This window comes from Erythrolamprus reginae, chromosome 2 (assembly GCF_031021105.1).
Source record: "Erythrolamprus reginae isolate rEryReg1 chromosome 2, rEryReg1.hap1, whole genome shotgun sequence".
In the NCBI taxonomy this organism is placed as follows: Eukaryota; Metazoa; Chordata; class Lepidosauria; order Squamata; family Dipsadidae; genus Erythrolamprus; species Erythrolamprus reginae.
This window is the reverse complement of record NC_091951.1, coordinates 230,730,665-230,747,447: the sequence shown is the minus strand read 5'-3', so window position 1 is coordinate 230,747,447 and position 16,783 is coordinate 230,730,665. Positions and strand designations below refer to the sequence as shown.

The window sequence follows — 16,783 nt, the reverse complement described above, 5'->3', positions numbered from 1 at the left end:
GAAGCCAGAGTCAGCACCCAGTTAAGGGTTTTTCAGTTATTAGGAATCTTTGAATTATACTTTTTTCCATCTGTTTGCCAATCAGATATTTAAGAATTGCTACTATTCCATTTGAACACTTTTAATTATTCAATTTTTTCTAGTTTTTTCTTACAATGCTTATAAACTCTTAGTTCTCATTATAATCCGTAGAACTATTTCTTTTTTTAATGGTAATTTCATTTAAGATTACAATTTGCAACAAAGTAACAATTTACAAAGTAGTGTATCTGTAGAGGAAGAAACTCTTAAAGTTAATTTCTAGGTTCATTGTTCAAAATATTTTTAGTATGTGCAATGTTAAAATATTTTGCTTCATTCTATATTTATAATTTGAGGGTGAGTGATTTTTTTTATAATTGTAATATTTCATCTATTTTCCTTTAATGCCCAAATTTTAGACTTTTTTATTTTTTTATTTTTTAAATAATTCAAAATTAGATTTTCCTATGAGAATGGGTCTTTATAATTAACTCCAAAATGTTATTTCAAATTTATCTGAACCCATAGCCATTTGAAACTTTTTAAAATCAAAAATTCAATACTCTTTCGCTATTTATTCCTTAAAGTTTGTCCTTAGTAACTTCTTTCAGTAAGGATTGAAGGAAACTTCTTCAGTTCTGTAGAACATATTGATTTGTTACTTTGTTGTAAAATTGTAATCTTAAATGAAATTACCATTAAAAAAGAAATAGTTCTATGGATTATAATGAGAACTAAGAGTTTATAAGCATTGTAACAAAAAACTAGAAAAAATTGAATAATTAAAAGTGTTCAATGGATTAGTAGCAGCGGGAGAAGAATCCTCGTCCCAGCACCCTGAGAAGCGAAATGTTTTATTCACTCTGGGCAGTCGAGAGAAAGGAAAATCAGGACTTTACTTTATTTAAAAGGTGCCACCAAATCCCTGGTGTTTCCAAATCCCCAGCGGCTCACCGAGCGCAGTTGTCCATGAGCGGCTGTAGGAGAGCGGCGGTGGCAGGGGAGGGTCAGGAGGGAAATAAACGTGGACAATGGCAGCATCTCCGTTTGGATGGGCCTGTGAGGGGGATGGCTGTTGCTTTGCAATTCTCTGCCTCTCATGGACAACTGCGGAAAAAAAGCAATCACCTCCAGCGCTCCCATTCCAGCCTGTACTTTATTTATAAGGCAGTAAACCTGGACAATGAGGGAGTTTTCCAGCTGAAAGTGGTTGCTGCCCATCCCTAGGCACCGCTGAAGGTCTGCAGAGTCTGTAAGATCCTCTCCCCAAAATGACTTTCTGTGCAGAGGGGCCTTCAGGGGCAAAAAGATGGGCAGGCTGACAGGCCAGGATGAGAAAGGAGAGGCTCAGCTAGAGATGGATGTTTTTGACATGCCACCTTCTTCTTTTGGGCAGGATTGAAGGAGGAGGAGGAAGAGGAGAAGAGACACCTCTTGGGGTAAGTACGCTTCTGCAACGTGGCCAGTGGGGGGCCATTCCTCAAATCTGGGTGGGGGAAGGGTGGAAATCCCACTGGGGGAACTTGGCCAGCCTAGAAAACTGAAGAAGAGCTATTTGGATTTTTTTTTACTTGCAGATATTGATGGCTGGGGCTGCCAGGACCCCAAATACATCGAAGTCTGGCAGGGACCTGCCCTTCGTGGGGTGAGTGTCCTCTCATACGAGGGACTCTGAAGCCCCCAAGAAGGTGGCTAGGAGTAAGGTTTACAAGAGGGGAGGCATCTCTACCCTCTGCCTCTTCTTTGGCTAACAGGAGAATGACTCAGGCCCTTCGTTCTCTCCCCAGGATGGAGATCCCCAGAAGGTGGACTCCAGGGCTCTCCTCTATTAAGGAACTGGTAAGGCCACTGGTAAGACACCCTCCCCACTGTAATGGCAGACATCCTGCCAAGAAATTATGCCAAGAGATATAATATTTGCCTTCTTATTTCAGGAGCCACAAGATGGAAAAAACAGCCAGGGTTCAGGGTAGGTAAAAAAACGTGCAGAGGGGAGGCGTCTCTACTTCTGCTGCTGCTGCTTGTGTCAAAGGACAGGTGACACAGGGCAGTCCCACTGGCAGGCCAAACCCCTTGGCAGGCCAGCTGGAAGGGCTCTGGGAGCCTCCACATGGCCACTTTTGCAAAATGGGCCATGGCTGCTTTTGATCTTTGTCCCCTTTGTTTTCTTCCCCCAGAGAGACGACCTATACCATCTGGCATCGAGAGCCCTCGGAGGTAAGAAACCTTTGGCAGGGGGGCAGAGGGTGAGCGTTAGGGTTTCGGCGATGCCTTGACTCCTGATGGGAGGGGGAGTAATTATGGTAGATATCCTTCTAAGCTTAAGGCTTGGAAAAGCTTTCTCCCCCTCCCATCAGGACTGAAGGCATCGCCCTAACCTTAAGCGTTGCTGTTGGCCCATAGGGCCTGATGCACCCTGTCCTTTCTCAATCTTACTGGGACGCAGAAACCTTAGGATTTAGCCCCCGTATCTTCATTTGCAGGATTCGATGACAGCTAAAATGGGGTCAGGGAGCAGCCTGGACCTGGCCTCATTTTTGGGATCCTCCAGCCCTTGGGTAAGTAAGACAAAGTCTTCTCAGTTGGGGAGGGGTGGAGTCCCCCTAGTTAGTTCTCCTAACCTGACCGAGCTGTGCTGGAGCGCTCTGGGCAGCGGAGCAGGGGGACACCCGGCCCTTGGGAGAAGGGACTTAGGTTAGACACATGCCCCCAAGCTCTGGTGTCAATGGCTCCTTTGCCACAAATCAGCAGGGACTGGTGTCCTTAATGGAGAATGGGATTATTGTCGTCCACAGGAATCTCAGGACAGTTTTTCCGATTTGGGCAGCCTGGAGGAAGACACCCCGGACAGTTTGGAGCGCCTCATCCAGGAATTAGAGGTATGTATTCGTTTTTTTTCTTTTTTAAAATAATTTTGATTTACATACAGTGGTACCTTGGTACTCGAACGCTTTGGTTCTCGTACATTTCGGATAACGAACAAAATTTTCGGCAAAAAGTTGCTTCAGTATCTGAACAACAATTCGGATACCAAACAGACAGAGAAAATTTTGTTCATTATCCGAAATCTTACTGCCGGGGGCTGCTGCAATCCCGGCAGCTTCAGGGGGATGAGGAGCTCTATAAGAGCTCCAAGCTGCAGGAAGGGTGGGGGCTGCTGCAATCCCGGCAGCTTCGCGGGGCTCCTTTCCTCATTGCTTCCTCTTATTACCTGTAAGCAGCTGCAAAAACTTTCTCCTTCCCGACGGCTGAAACGGTGGCGGCTTCCCTTCGAACAGCGCCGGGAACGTCACGTGATGAAGGGAAGCCGCTGGAGCCATCTCAGCAGTTGCCGCCGCTCCAGCAGCTTCCCTTCATTACGTGACGTTACCGGCGCTGTTGCTCCTCGAAGGGAAGCCGCCGCCGTTGCAGCCACCGGAAAGGAGAAAGTTTTTGCAGCTGCATACAGGTAATAAGAGGAAGCAATGAGGAAAGCAGCCCCCCGAAGCTGCCGGGATTGCAGCAGCCCCCACCCTTCCTGCAGCTTGGAGCTCTTATACAGCTCCTCAGCCCCCTGAAGCTGCTGGGATTGCAGCAGCCCCCACCCTTCCTGCAGCTTGGAGTACCGAATTTATTTATCCCATTGGAAATAAAGAAAATAGATTTAATTGGTTCTCAGAGAGTTAACAGGGGCTGGGAACCAATTAAATCCATTTCCATTATTTCCTATGGGATAAATAAATTCGGTACTCGACCAAATCGGTTCTCGACCACACTTTTGGAACGAATTGTGGTCGAGTACCGTGGTACCACTGTATATATAATAAGACAATAACGACAAACAGTGCATTTACATAAAATACAGAGAACATACGACAAACAGTGCATTTACATAAAATACAGAGAACAGAAAAAACAAGCAAGAGATATATTTCTTCTCTTCTCCTGTAGTAGAGACTGTTGACAGCGTCCTCCTCTCTTTTAAAAAAAAAAATATTCTTGGCGGTGTTAAGACCAGTGGTTTGAGTTGTATGTTGTTATAGTTGAATTCTTATGTCGTAAGTTCTTATCAAATAAACCAAGCAAAAAACTATATTGAATTTTTAAAAAAAGATTGTTCTTTAAGTTGTTACATTATCTCGCAGCACTATAAAGGGGTGTTCTTTTATTTAACCAAATGTAAAATTCTTCCCATATTTGGTAGTATTTTGTTTTTTCTTTTTCTTTTAGTTCCATTGTTAGTTTATCTGCTTCAGCACAATCTAACATTTTTTTTATTAAATTCCTTTCATTTGGCATGTTTTCATTCTTCCAAAATTGTGCGATAGCTATTCTCGTTGATGTTATTAGATGTTGTATTAGGTAATAATGTTCTTTATTCATCTGATTTTCAATAATGCCAAGCAAAAATATTTCAGGTTTCATTTCTAGTTCAATCTTAGTTATTTCCTTTATCCATTTCTGAAGTTTGTGCCAGATTCCTTTAACTTGTCAGCAGGTCTACCACATATGAAAATATGAACCTTGTTTCTCACCACACTTCCAACAGTTAGGCTTGAGGTTGGTGTACATTTTTGCTAGCCTTTCAGGGGGCATATGCCACCTATAAAACATTTTTATTGCATTTTCTTTGTATGCAGTGGATTTTGTGATTTTGTAATTGGTATGCCATATTTTTTCCCATTGGTCCAATTGTATTGTGTGACCTATATTCTTTACCCAAGCAATCATATTCCCTTTTACTATTTCTTCCACGTTTTGGTGTCCTTGGAGTATTTTGTAAATGTTTGCAATTGATTACTTGTGGGGCCCTAATAAGATTTTATCTAATGGAGTGTAGTTTTTCTGTATTCCATATTTCTTTATGTCTACATGGAATCTAGATGATATTTGGTGATAACACCACCAATCCACTTTTATTCCTTCTTCATTTAGCTGTGTTCGTGTTTTTAATTTTGAGTCTTTATCTAATAAGTGTGAATAGTTTAATAGTTTTTGTCGACTTATAGTGTTTGGGTAAATTATTGCTTCTATGCTTGAGAACCATAGTGGTATTTTAAAATAATGTTGCTTCCTAATTAAGTTCCAGTTGTCTATTAATGACTTCCTTATCAGATGGTGTTTAAAATATGAGTGTGTAGTAGATTTGCTGTCCCAAATGAAACTGTGCCATCCGGACTGGATATCATGTCCTTCCAAAGCTAGTAGTCTCGTATTTTGAAGTTGTATCCACTCTTTAACCCATGTTAGGGCTGCTGCTCGGTAATAGAGTTTGAAGTCGGGTAAGCCAAGTCCGCCTTGCATAGGGCTATCTTGTGTCCATTTAAGTCTAATTCTGGTCTCCTTTTTTGCCATATAAATTTGGATATTAATTTGTCTAATTTTTTTTTTAAAAGGTTCCTTCTAATTTAATTGGGATTGTTTGGAAGTAATATAGAAATTTGGGTAATATGGTCATTTTTATTGTGGCAATTCTTCCTAGTAATGAGATTGGTAATTTAGAATGCGATCATTGTCGTCCACAGGATTCTCCAGAGAACAGTCCGGCTAATTTGGGCAGCCTGGAGGGAAACACCCCGGACAGCTTGGAGCGCCTCCTCCAGGAGTTAGAGGTATGTATTCTACCCTCTTCAGGGATCAATGCCTTGCCTTGCGAAGCTCAATGAAGCAATGAGCTATGCTGTGCAGGGCCACCCAATCAGACAGGTCCTAGTGGGGGATGCTGGCACAATGTGGTCTACTGGAGAAGGAAATGGCAGCCTTCTCCAGTATCCTTAGTAAGAAAACCCCAAGAAAAGCATCAAAACAATGCCAGAAGACGAGCCCCTCAGATAGGAAGGAGTCCAATATGCTACGTGGGAAGAGCAGAGGGCAAGTACAGAAAGAGCAAACTGGTACTAACAACAGCCTTTCCTTCCTTCCCCAGGAGCTGCAACGGAATGACGAAGAACCAGCTCCAGGCACCTCCAGAGGTGAGTTGGTAGTTGGCTGTGAAAAGCCTGCAGGGAATGCGGAACTGTCAGTCAATGATAGCCCGCCTCTGCCTTTTCATGTTTTTATAGGTATATAAAGACCACTGAGGCCAGAAGTGGATTTATCGTTGGCTTTGAGGTATGTATGACTAACCTGAGTTGCTTTCCTACCCCCCCCCCTGAAATGTGGTTTAAAGTTGGTCTTTCTGTTTTCTTTTTAAGTGACTCTGCAAAGCAAAACTAATAACTTAAGGGCGATCCGGAAGGGACCTCCGCATTGCGGCAATTGGAGCGAACACCCGCCCACCCTCCGCTATCAACAGTGTGTCATAAGGAGGTCGCCTTTGGGGCCGAATAGGAATTTTTGGCGGCCTCCCCTTTAGAGGCGGCCGTTTTTTCGCCTATTCCACACTGACGGTGCGGACTGGATTGGTTAGGGGGTGCGGCGCATTTAGTTATTTAGGAATTTCCGCCCCGTTAGTTTGGCTCTGCAGGTCCTTAGTTTGTTTTGAATTAAATATTCAAAGTTACGTATTTAAATTTATTTAAAGTTATTTAAATTTATGCTAATTAATAAATGACCCTTAATTAATCCACAATATATGTCTCAGCGTCTTTACTCCGCCTCCGGGGGGCAATTATATATAAGACAGCCCTAAACATGTCTTTTTCAAAGTCTGCAGTGAAGAAAAAAGGTTGGTGATGAGCACGTGTCTTATTTGCACAAAGAATACAATTTGAAATGTCATTACACAACTAAACATGCTGAGGAGTATCAGATCCAGGGGCTTAAAGCACAGGTTTCAGGCTTCTTTAGAGGAAATGGAATCAGAATATGGGGATGTGTTCTACTTCACCGAGGTACATTGGCTCAGCAGGGGAAACATATTGAAGAGATTTTTTGAGTTGAGAGCGGAAGTGGAAAAAGATGGGATTGCTATTCCTGCGCTAAGTGATACAAAATGGCTTATGGACTTAGCTTTTTTTGCTGGTATCAATACATGAGCTTACTGTACTGAACAAAAAGTTACAAGGCCAGGGGCAACTTGTCAGTGCTGCCTATGACAATGTGAGAGCATTCTCTACAAAATGTATGTTATGGAAAGCCCAGCTTTCTCAGACAAACATTTGCCATTTCCCAGCATGCAAGGCACTCATAGATGCAGGCACACCATTCAGTGGTGAGGAGTATGTGGATGTCATTTTGAAGCTACAGGAGGAATTTGATCACAGATTTGCAGACTTCAAGACGCACAGAGCAACATTTCACATTTTTGGGAACCCCTTCTCCTTTGATGTGCAGGATACCCCTCCTGTGCTTCAAATGGTGCTCATTGACCTGCAGTGCAACTCTGAACTCAAAGCCAAGTTCAGGGAGGTGAGTGGAAAAGCAGACAAGCTTGGGCAATTTTTGACAGAATTGCCCCCCCAGCTTCCCTGAGCTTTCCCGAATGTTCAAGTGGACCATGTGTCTTTTTGGGAGCACATACTTGTGCGAAAAGCTCTTCTCTACCTTGAACTTCAATAAATACTGTTATGTTTGTACTTTTAAATAAAGGTAACCACTGATTGGCTTAAGTCACGGCCAAGGGAAACCTTGGCGCGAAAGTTTAAAAAAGAGGAACTCACGTCTGTTTTCCCCGCGCAGATGCCCCATTTGCGTTTTATTCTAAAACCCTTTCACCTGCAGAAAGGAATTACTCTCAATTAGATAAGGAGGCATTAGCTTTAGTTGCAGGCGTTAAACGCTTCCATGGATATTTGTTTGGCCACCATTTTACATTGATTACGGACCACAAGCCATTGTTAGGCATTTTAGCAGGAGATAAGCAGACCCCCACATTTCTGTCTCCGAGAATGACCCGTTGGGCGATCTTTTTAGCTGCTTATAATTATGTACTTAAGCACAGGGAGGGGGAAGGAAATTGGGCACGCAGACGTGTTAAGTAGGTGTCCTCAGGCAGAATTAGTAAACGACCCAGCCCCAGCGTCCAATGTATTGCTGATAGAAATGCAAGAAAACCCATTAATAACGGCAGTGGAAATAGCCAGAGAGACAGAAATAGACCCCGTGTTATCCCCAGTAAAACAATGGGTAATAAAGGCGGGCCGGGGGAAATTCCAAAAGAGACATGCCAGGTATTCAAGAACAGACAAACTGAATTAAATGTATTAAGAGATTGCATATTGTGGGGTGACAGGGTGGTAATTCCTAAACAGCTGCAGAAGAAAGCATTGAAATTGTTACACCAGGGTCACCCAGACATGGTAAAGATGAAAAGCCTGGCCAGGAGCCACCTTTGGTGGCCAGGTTTAGACCAGGACATAGAAACCTGTGTAGCCACATGTCACCCATGCCAACAAACTCGCCCAGACCCACCAAAGACCAAACCAACGGAGTGGGAGACACCAAAGGGACCATGGTCCCGCATACACATAGACTTCTCAGGACCTCTAGCGGGACAATCATTCCTCATTGTGGTCGATGCATACTCCAAGTGGCTGGAGGTTGTCTTAATGACCTCAACTACAACAGCAGCTACAATAAAGCGCTGCGGAGACTTTTCTCAACACATGCACTGCCGGATGTGCTCGTCTCGGACAACGGTCCACAACTAACCTCCAGGCAAATGGAGGTCTTCCTGGCCGAAAGGGGGATCCGACATGCATTAACATCTCCCCATTTCCCGGCTGCTAGTGGCCGGGTTGAAGGCATGGTGAGGTTCACAAAAGAAGCCCTGCACCGGTCAGCACCTGGAGAATGGCAACAGCAGCTGGACGAATTCCTATTAGTCCAGCACATCACCCCGTCGGCCAGCACAAACAAAAGTCCAGCAAAACTTCTCATGGGGAGGAAACTCCGTTCCCAGCTGGACCGAATTCACCCAGAGTATTCCGAAATGAAAGATAAGCATACAACGGAACCAGAACGGACTTTTAAAACGGGCGACCCACTCTATGCAAAATACTTTGACTCAAATCTCTGCTGGAGAGAGGGGACAATTGAATCCAAAACCGGCCCCAAATCATACACGATCCAACCAGCCAATGGGAAAATCTGGCGCAGACACATAGAACAAATCAGAAAACGACACCCAAGTGAGTTAACACAAAGTAACAATGACATTTTTCCCGTAGATCAAATGCATGGGAATTACCAAAACCAACCAGACTACTCACCGCATCCTCTTCTGGCATCCAGCGGCAGCTGCCCTGGAACCCTGGCGGCTGGCGTTGGTAAGGCCACTTCTACGTCCATAGGCCAAGACAATCTTTACCAGGACGGAGCAGCACAGGAGCCAGCCGACCAGGAGGACAACTCCCTGCAAACTGAACTGCGCAGGTCTGGGCGAGTTGGCAAGCCACCAATCAGGCTACAAGACTACGTCACATATCTAAATGATTGACAGTTTGTTCAACCTATGGGGGGGAAGGGTGTTAGGTTTGTACTTTTAAATAAAGGTAACCACTGATTGGCTTAAGTCGTGCGAAAGTTTAAAAAAGAGGAACTCACGGCTGTTTTCCCCGCGCCAGCAAGGTATATAAGGCGCAGCTTTAGCCGGTAGCCAGCAGTCACTTCCTACCTGCGAGCTGGTCACTTCAACTGTTCCTGATTGCCAATAAAGAGCTGTTAACCTTCCTCGGCCTCCAGCTTCTGATTTAACAAATCCAAGTAAAGGTCCAGACTTACTGATGAGCATCTTCAAGCCCTATGGAGGATCTCAACTGCTTCCTCCCTTAAACCAAATGTGGCTTGGCTATGCAAGAGTAAGAGCTGCCAGATCTCTAGCAGCAAGAAGTAGGGAGAAGAAGCCACGTTCAAAACAGTTCATGTTCAATGTTCCATTCATGTTCAGAAAGTTAAATGTTAAAGAACTATTAATACAGACATTTGAATCTCAATAATACTAATTACATTTCTCTAGTCAGCAACTACAGTATATGTGGTTTCTTCAGTCTTCTATATCTGCTGTATTATTATTGTTTATTGTTGTTGTTGTTGTTGTTATTATCATTTTAATTTTATTTATTACTGATTTATTTTTATTTTTCTTATGAATTTGTTAATTTATTTTTATTTTTTAACATAAAATAAGATGAAAAAATAAAGACTTGATAACATTGGAATGTTTTTGTAAGAGCTTTTTTGGGGGAAAACCTGATGTGACCCAGCCTCACCCAGACTCTACCTCCAGCGGCCCCCAGGTAAATTGAGTTTGAGACCCCTGGTTTAAAACAATGCCTTGAGGTAGGACCAAATGTCTATACATCTATAATAATTTAAAACAAATATTAACCTAGAACTTTCAGATAAATAAGAATAAGATGGAGCAGCCACATCTATGTTAAACCCCTAATGAAATGTATGGTCTTTTAAGCCATCAAATTTTCACAGAAACTGATTTTTAAAAGATTTTGACTTCTAAGCCCATATAATATGAAAAATCAAAATTAAGTTAAGAAAGTCCATAACTTTGTATTGAGAATCTGGATTTGCATGTCCAGCTGGTCTAACTAATCTAGCATCATGTGATGCTGCAGGTGAAACTTGAAAAATTAGAATATCCATGTATATGCCACGTATATGATATAGACCAGTCTAAATAAATAAAATTTGCTCCCAAATGGAAATATCCGGTGTAATAATTCCTTCCTGTTGCCTTGCTTTGTTTTGCCTTGGTATTTTATCGCCATCATAAACCTACTCATAGTTAATTATGGGCTTTTGTGTTTGTGTGTCTCTCTTCACTGCAAAAAGTGTACAAACCAGAGGTGGGTTTCTCCCAGTTCGTACTGGTTCACAAGAACTGGTAGCCACCCGCTGGTGCCGTCATGATAATGTCACAAAACCGGATTGGTCAGTGCCGGTCCATGGGCACCACCATCTTTAAAAATAAAAAAAATTCCCACCACATTTTAAAAATGTTTTTCCTCCTGAGCAGGTGCAGAAGCCAAGTTCCTGTACTGTGCATATGGAGGCCACATTTTTGTTTTTTTGGCTTTGGGGTTTTTGGGGGGGGGGATTTTTTTCTTACTGTGCATGTGTGCCCACGAAGAACTGGCCCTCCCACGAAGCACACCCATGCGAACCAGCAGCGAGGGAAGTTGGAACCTACCCCTGATGCAAACCATTGAAAACACTGGCTGTCTCATCCTGGGGGGAATTACAGGAGGACAAACAGCATGGACCACATCTCAACATCTCTCATCTCAGGCCTGATTTGGAGGCCTTGTGTTGGGAAAGGCCATTTCCTATTACCCACAAATTCAGTGAATGCTGATTGGCTCTTATAACCATCAATCAATAACACAGGGGTCCTCCTTCCTGTTTATATTCTTGGAGGGAAGAGAAGTTGGAAATTTGGGAGCTGGGAGTGGATGGACAGATGGGAGGGAAAGCCTGGAATCTTAGCCCCAGGAAAGCTACTTTGAGTTATAGAGGTGGTTCTCAACCTATGACCAGAATTGAACCCAAACTTTCAGCTGTTAAGTGAGACATTTGTTAAGTGAGTTTTGCCCCATTTTACTATCTTTTTTTTTTGCCATTGTTGTTAACTGTAGGTGATAAGTTAGGGGCTTGAGCAAGTTTGCTAGCTCAAGAGCTACATTGAAATGCTTCTTGTCAAAAGTTGGAGGTATTGAGTCTGCCACAGGAACAGTGAACTGCTTCTGAATGTTATCAATGAACAGCTGAGGAGCTGGAATAAGGGCCACTGCCTGGACTTGTTCAGCAATATATGGAATGGAAGTAGAAGCTTTGTTTCCAGTTCCTGTGATAGGAGGCGTGGCCAGGCCAGAAGCAGTCGTAGCCTTCTGGAGAAGTGATTTAAATAAGGCTGGTGGAAAAAGGCCTGCAGGAGTAGGCTGCTCTATTGGTAAAGCTTCATCAGCAGAGAGGGCCTCATCCTGACACTCTGCCTCTTCCATTGCTGAGGCTTGGCTCTCATTACCTGAGGTATCTGAATAATTATGATCCTCTAATCCTCCAAAGATTTGTGTTGCAAAGAAGGCTGGTTCAGCAGAGGCTGGGCCTGGTTTTGTGGGTGACTAGAGCAAGCTCCGGTAATCACCATGTAGAGTGGAAAAACAGCCATTTGCTGAAAAGCAGCCATACACTGTTATATAATATTGGGCAATAATATTTTGAATGTTGTTAGGATCCAATATTGGTGGCTGGGCTGTTTGGACAGTCCTTGGTTGTTGCCCTACCTGAATGCCAGGCCCTTCGTTCTCTCCCCAGGATGGTGATCCCAACCAAATGGACTCCAGGGCTCTCCCCTATTGTGGAGTCCATTAAGGAAATGGTAAGGCCACTGGTAAGACCCCCTCCCTACTATAATGGCAGACATCCTGCCAAGAAATTATGGCAATAGATATAATATTTGCATTCTCATTTCAGGAGCCACAAGATGGAGAAAGCAGCCAGTGTTCAGGGTAGGTAAAAAAACGTGCAGAGGGGAGGCGTCTCTGCTTCTGCTGCTGCTGCTTGTGTCATAGGACAGGTGACACAGGGCAGTCCCACTGGCAGGCCAAACCCCTTGGCAGGCCAGTGGACATATGCCAATTTGGGGGGGGGGGTCATTTATGGGGCTTGAGGAATGGAATATCCAAAGCTGAAAGAGATTTAAGTATTTTCTCTCACTGGAGGAATTTTAAAAGGTGAGGTGGATGCTTTAAACATCTGCAAAGCTTGAAGTTCCAATTTCTTCCTTTAATCCTCTGTCCAATAGTAACCTTCCCCCCCCCCCCCACACACACAAAAATATGCACTACAACTACTTTGGTCATGTTAGAAGATCACTAGCAATGCCCTCTGAGGTTCCCAGGCCAAAATGAGCCTTGTTTATTAATGCTAATGCGAAAGGCTACAGCAATTATATAATGAAGAAAAAATGCCCAGCTGATTGTGCACTGGTTCTTTTTATTTTGTCTGTTGGGGGAAAATATTTTCTTTTTTTTAAAGAAAACTATTACATTTCAATAAGAGATCATATATAAAGAAAGAAAAAGTATTACAGAAGCATAGAATGACTAGGAAAGAATGGTTCAGAAAAAAGTCAAAATAATGCAGAATAACAAGAAAAAACAGAGTAATTTCTGACTTTCAGTAACTTTGAACAGTCACAAAATGAATAGTTATAGGTCAAGGGCTACCTATACTTCCTGAATAAACTTGATGGAAGTTCCTTAAGAGATTTTTCTGAATAATTGAAGATAGCAATAGCTATTACTACCCTCAGAATTTTGCCCCGCAAAAAACTAGGTCCTCATTTTACCAGCTTCGCAAGCAGCCGTCAGAAATAGCCTGCAGTTCTAGATTCTAACCACTGTGCCGCTGTGGCTCTTATGATAAGAGTAGGGAATGTATAGCTCTGGCCTTTGAGCCAAAACTGTAGTTATGAGGCCAAACGCAAAACACTAGGCTTGAGTGCATGATTTTTTTCTTTCCCTTTTCCTTTTTTTTTTTGCTTTTTTGTAGCTAAAATATACCAAGGAGGAATTGGACTACAAAGTTCACAGAGGTCACGAAAAAATGTACCAAATGTGGAAGGAATGGTACAAAGGAGAACCTAAGCAGGATCAGAGCAATGGAGCCAATCAGACAGAGGTATCTCAGCTTGAGAATGATTCATCTTTTGAAGATATTAAAAAAATAGGGAATGGCCATTGCTCAGTGAAGATTCTGCCTTGACCATGGTTTGTGGTTAGGCATACTGGGTAAACCTAGACAATTATGATTTATTTGGTAATTATTATTCATTATTAAATAGATTAAATCAAGGATGGCGAACCTATGGCACACGTGGTGGCATGCGAAGCCATTTCTGACGGCACGTGAGGCATTGCCCTCTGTCAGCTCGGGCCTGCTGGTCCGCTGATATTTATAGTTTAGTTATAGTTTATACTTTATCAGATTTGTCTGCCACCCCCTCCGAAGACTCGAGGCGGCTCACAGCATAACAGTAGTACAATACATTACAAATCCAATAATAAAAATTAAATCAATTTAAGCAAGTATTAATAACATAATAAAATCCCTAACTATGCAATCACACACATTCAACCTACTCTATCATACAGTAAGGCCAAAAACATAATTAAAAAGAGGGGGAAAGGTGGTAATTATGCCCACACCTGGCGACAAAAGTGGGTCTTCAACATTTTATGGAAGGCGAGGAGAGTGAGGGCTGGTCGAATCTCTAGAGGGAGTTGATTCCAGAGGGCCGGGGCCACCACAGAGAAGGCTCTGCCCCTGGGTCCTGCCAGCCGACATTGTTTGGTCGACGGGACCTGGAGAAGGCCACCTCTGTGGGACCTAATTGGCCGCTGGGATTCGTGCCTTCTTTATGGCCGTTTTTGCTCTCCCCAGAGTTCAGGAAAGCCTCCTGAAGCCATTTTGCTCCAGCAAAAACTGGAACAAAGCCTCCTGGCCTGTTTTTTTGCCATCTCCAGGCTTCAGGAGGCTTTTCTGAACCCTGGGCAAGGGCAAAAAAAGGCCCTAAAAGCTTATTGGAAGTCCGGAGGCTTCAGTGAGGCCTGTCCGCATATGTGGAAGGGCAGCGCAGGGGGGGTTGTGTGCATGCGGTGGGGGAGAGCATTGCATTACAGATGTGGGTACACACACACGCCCTATCACCCGCAAGCGCATCCTTTTGGCACCCGGATCAAAAACGTTTCGCCAACACTGGACTAAATCTTTATCCCCAGTGGCTGACGCAAATTGGATGTTGCAACATTATTAAACAAACTATATATTTATGCAAAAATTATTCCCAGAACCAGAAGAGAGTTGGTGTGTTTCTCAGGATATATGAAAAGGCTGAGATGAAGAGCTGGGTCTAAGATCCTTTATAGAACATACACAACATACAGAAAATTGTTTGAGGAAGAAAAGAGGGAGGAGATTTGAATTCTGCCACCTGGCATGTACTGCATGGCTGAAATCAAGGGAACAGCAATCAACAATGGTGTCTCCATGCATAAACAAGAATATTCAGTTGCCCTATGTCCGTCTGTCAATCTCTCTCCCCACCCCCTCCCTCCCTTCAGATAATCCCATAGATCAGGGGTAGGCAAAGTTGGCTCTTCTATGACATGTAGACTTCAACTCCCAGAATGCCTGAGCTAGCATGATTGGCTCAGGAATTCTGGGAGTTGAAGTCCATAAGTCATAGAAGAGCCAACTTTGCCTACCCCTGCCATAGATGAACACCTATGATGTTCAATTAACAGATCTTTTTGTTCATTTTTTTCATAACAGATGGAATCCCATTCTCTAGCCACATCTTACACTGTTGCACAGAAGATGCAGGAGGTCTGCCAGAATGTCTTAACCAACCTGCAGAGCCTTCCTGAACATCTTCAACAAAAAGTCCAACAGGCTCAGTGTGATTTAACAGAGCTACAAGCTGTCCTCTCTACTGCCACATCCTTCCAGGATCTTCCCAGTGGCTTCATGAAAGAGACCACAGAGAAAATTAACAAGGCCAGGAAGGCTCTGTTTGAAGTCATGGAATATATAGCTAAATACACTTGTCAGCCATGGGTAGAGGGACCCTATTGTCCTGCTGAATATTCAGCAGAGGAATCCATAAAACACAATAACGTATATTAGTTCTTTACTCTTAATAATTTATGAAACAAATAACATATATCAATTCTTCCTATTAATAATATTGAGAACTGGGGTCTTCCGATGCATTCCTTGGACAAGACTTAGGTGGCTGGGCTCTTAGAAAATGAGAGAAATTAGTAAATGGATTGACCTTTTAAAAGTAATTATTAGCCACTTCCATATTATGCATGATTCTTTTAATATTATATAGTTGTAAGTGTACTTTATGTTGACTACTAGCCAAATACTCAACTGTATAACTTAAGAATTTTAATTACTATAGAGATCGAAGTTTTTAATAAGTGAGAGGCAATTGTACATTTGTTTACACAAATAAAATTGCAATTAAACAGCTGTGATGTGGCAATGTGTAAGTGGCTTGAAATAGCGGGTTCTAGTATTTGATCTGGTTCTTGAAGGTTGCAATTTATTATATTCCATTTTAGAGGTTAGATAGGTTGTTTGATTCATTCTTGCAGGCAACTTCAAAAGAAGACTCTCACAAGGATCAGTTTCTCTGCACGTATGCAGCTCTATCAAAAACCTAACTGCCCAAAAATAGTTTAATTCCTTTTTATAAAGGTTCACTGATGTTAGACTTGCCTCCTGCTGCGCCCAATCTCAGAATTACTAGACATAGCTTATTAAACATACTAATATTTATTTATTCTTTGTCCAATATACAATACATATGAAATAGAATAGACATTAAGTAATATAAATAAAGATAGAAAGTAAGAAAGAAGAGAAGTAGAAGGAATGGAGAGAAAATATATGATATATGAGATAAGGAAAGACAATTGGACAGGGGACGATAGGCACATCAGTGCACTTATGTATGCCCCTTACTGGCCTCTTAGGAACCTGGAGAGGTCAATCGCGGAGAGTCTTAGGGAGAAATGTTGGGGGCTGGGGGCTGACACCACTGAGTCCGGCAATGAGTTCCACGCTTCGACAACTCGATTGTTAAAGTCATATTTTTTACAGTCAAGTTTGGAGCGGTTAATATTAAGTTTGAATCTGTTGTGTGCTCTTGTGTTGTTGCTGTTGAAGCTGAAGTAGTCGTTGACCGGAAGGACGTTGCAGCATATGATCTTGTGGGCAATATTTAAATCGTGTTTTAGGTGCCGCAGTTCTAAGCTTTCAAGATCCAGGATAGTTAGTCTATTTTCGTAGGGTATTCTGTTTCGAGTGG

General features: G+C 42.8%; 1 protein-coding gene across 1 annotated transcript in view; it reads left to right on the top strand.

Annotated features, from left to right (window-relative positions):
• LOC139158853 (perilipin-3-like) overlaps window positions 1-15,588 on the top strand; it is a gene marked incomplete at its 5' end in the record, with an annotated part of 144,088 nt that extends 128,500 nt beyond the window's left edge. Inside the window, one exon of the mRNA XM_070736192.1 lies at window positions 15,235-15,588. Coding sequence (XP_070592293.1) covers window positions 15,235-15,588 — 354 coding nt within the window. The remainder of the gene's footprint in view (window positions 1-15,234) is intronic.
• Window positions 15,589-16,783: the final 1,195 nt, after the last annotated feature.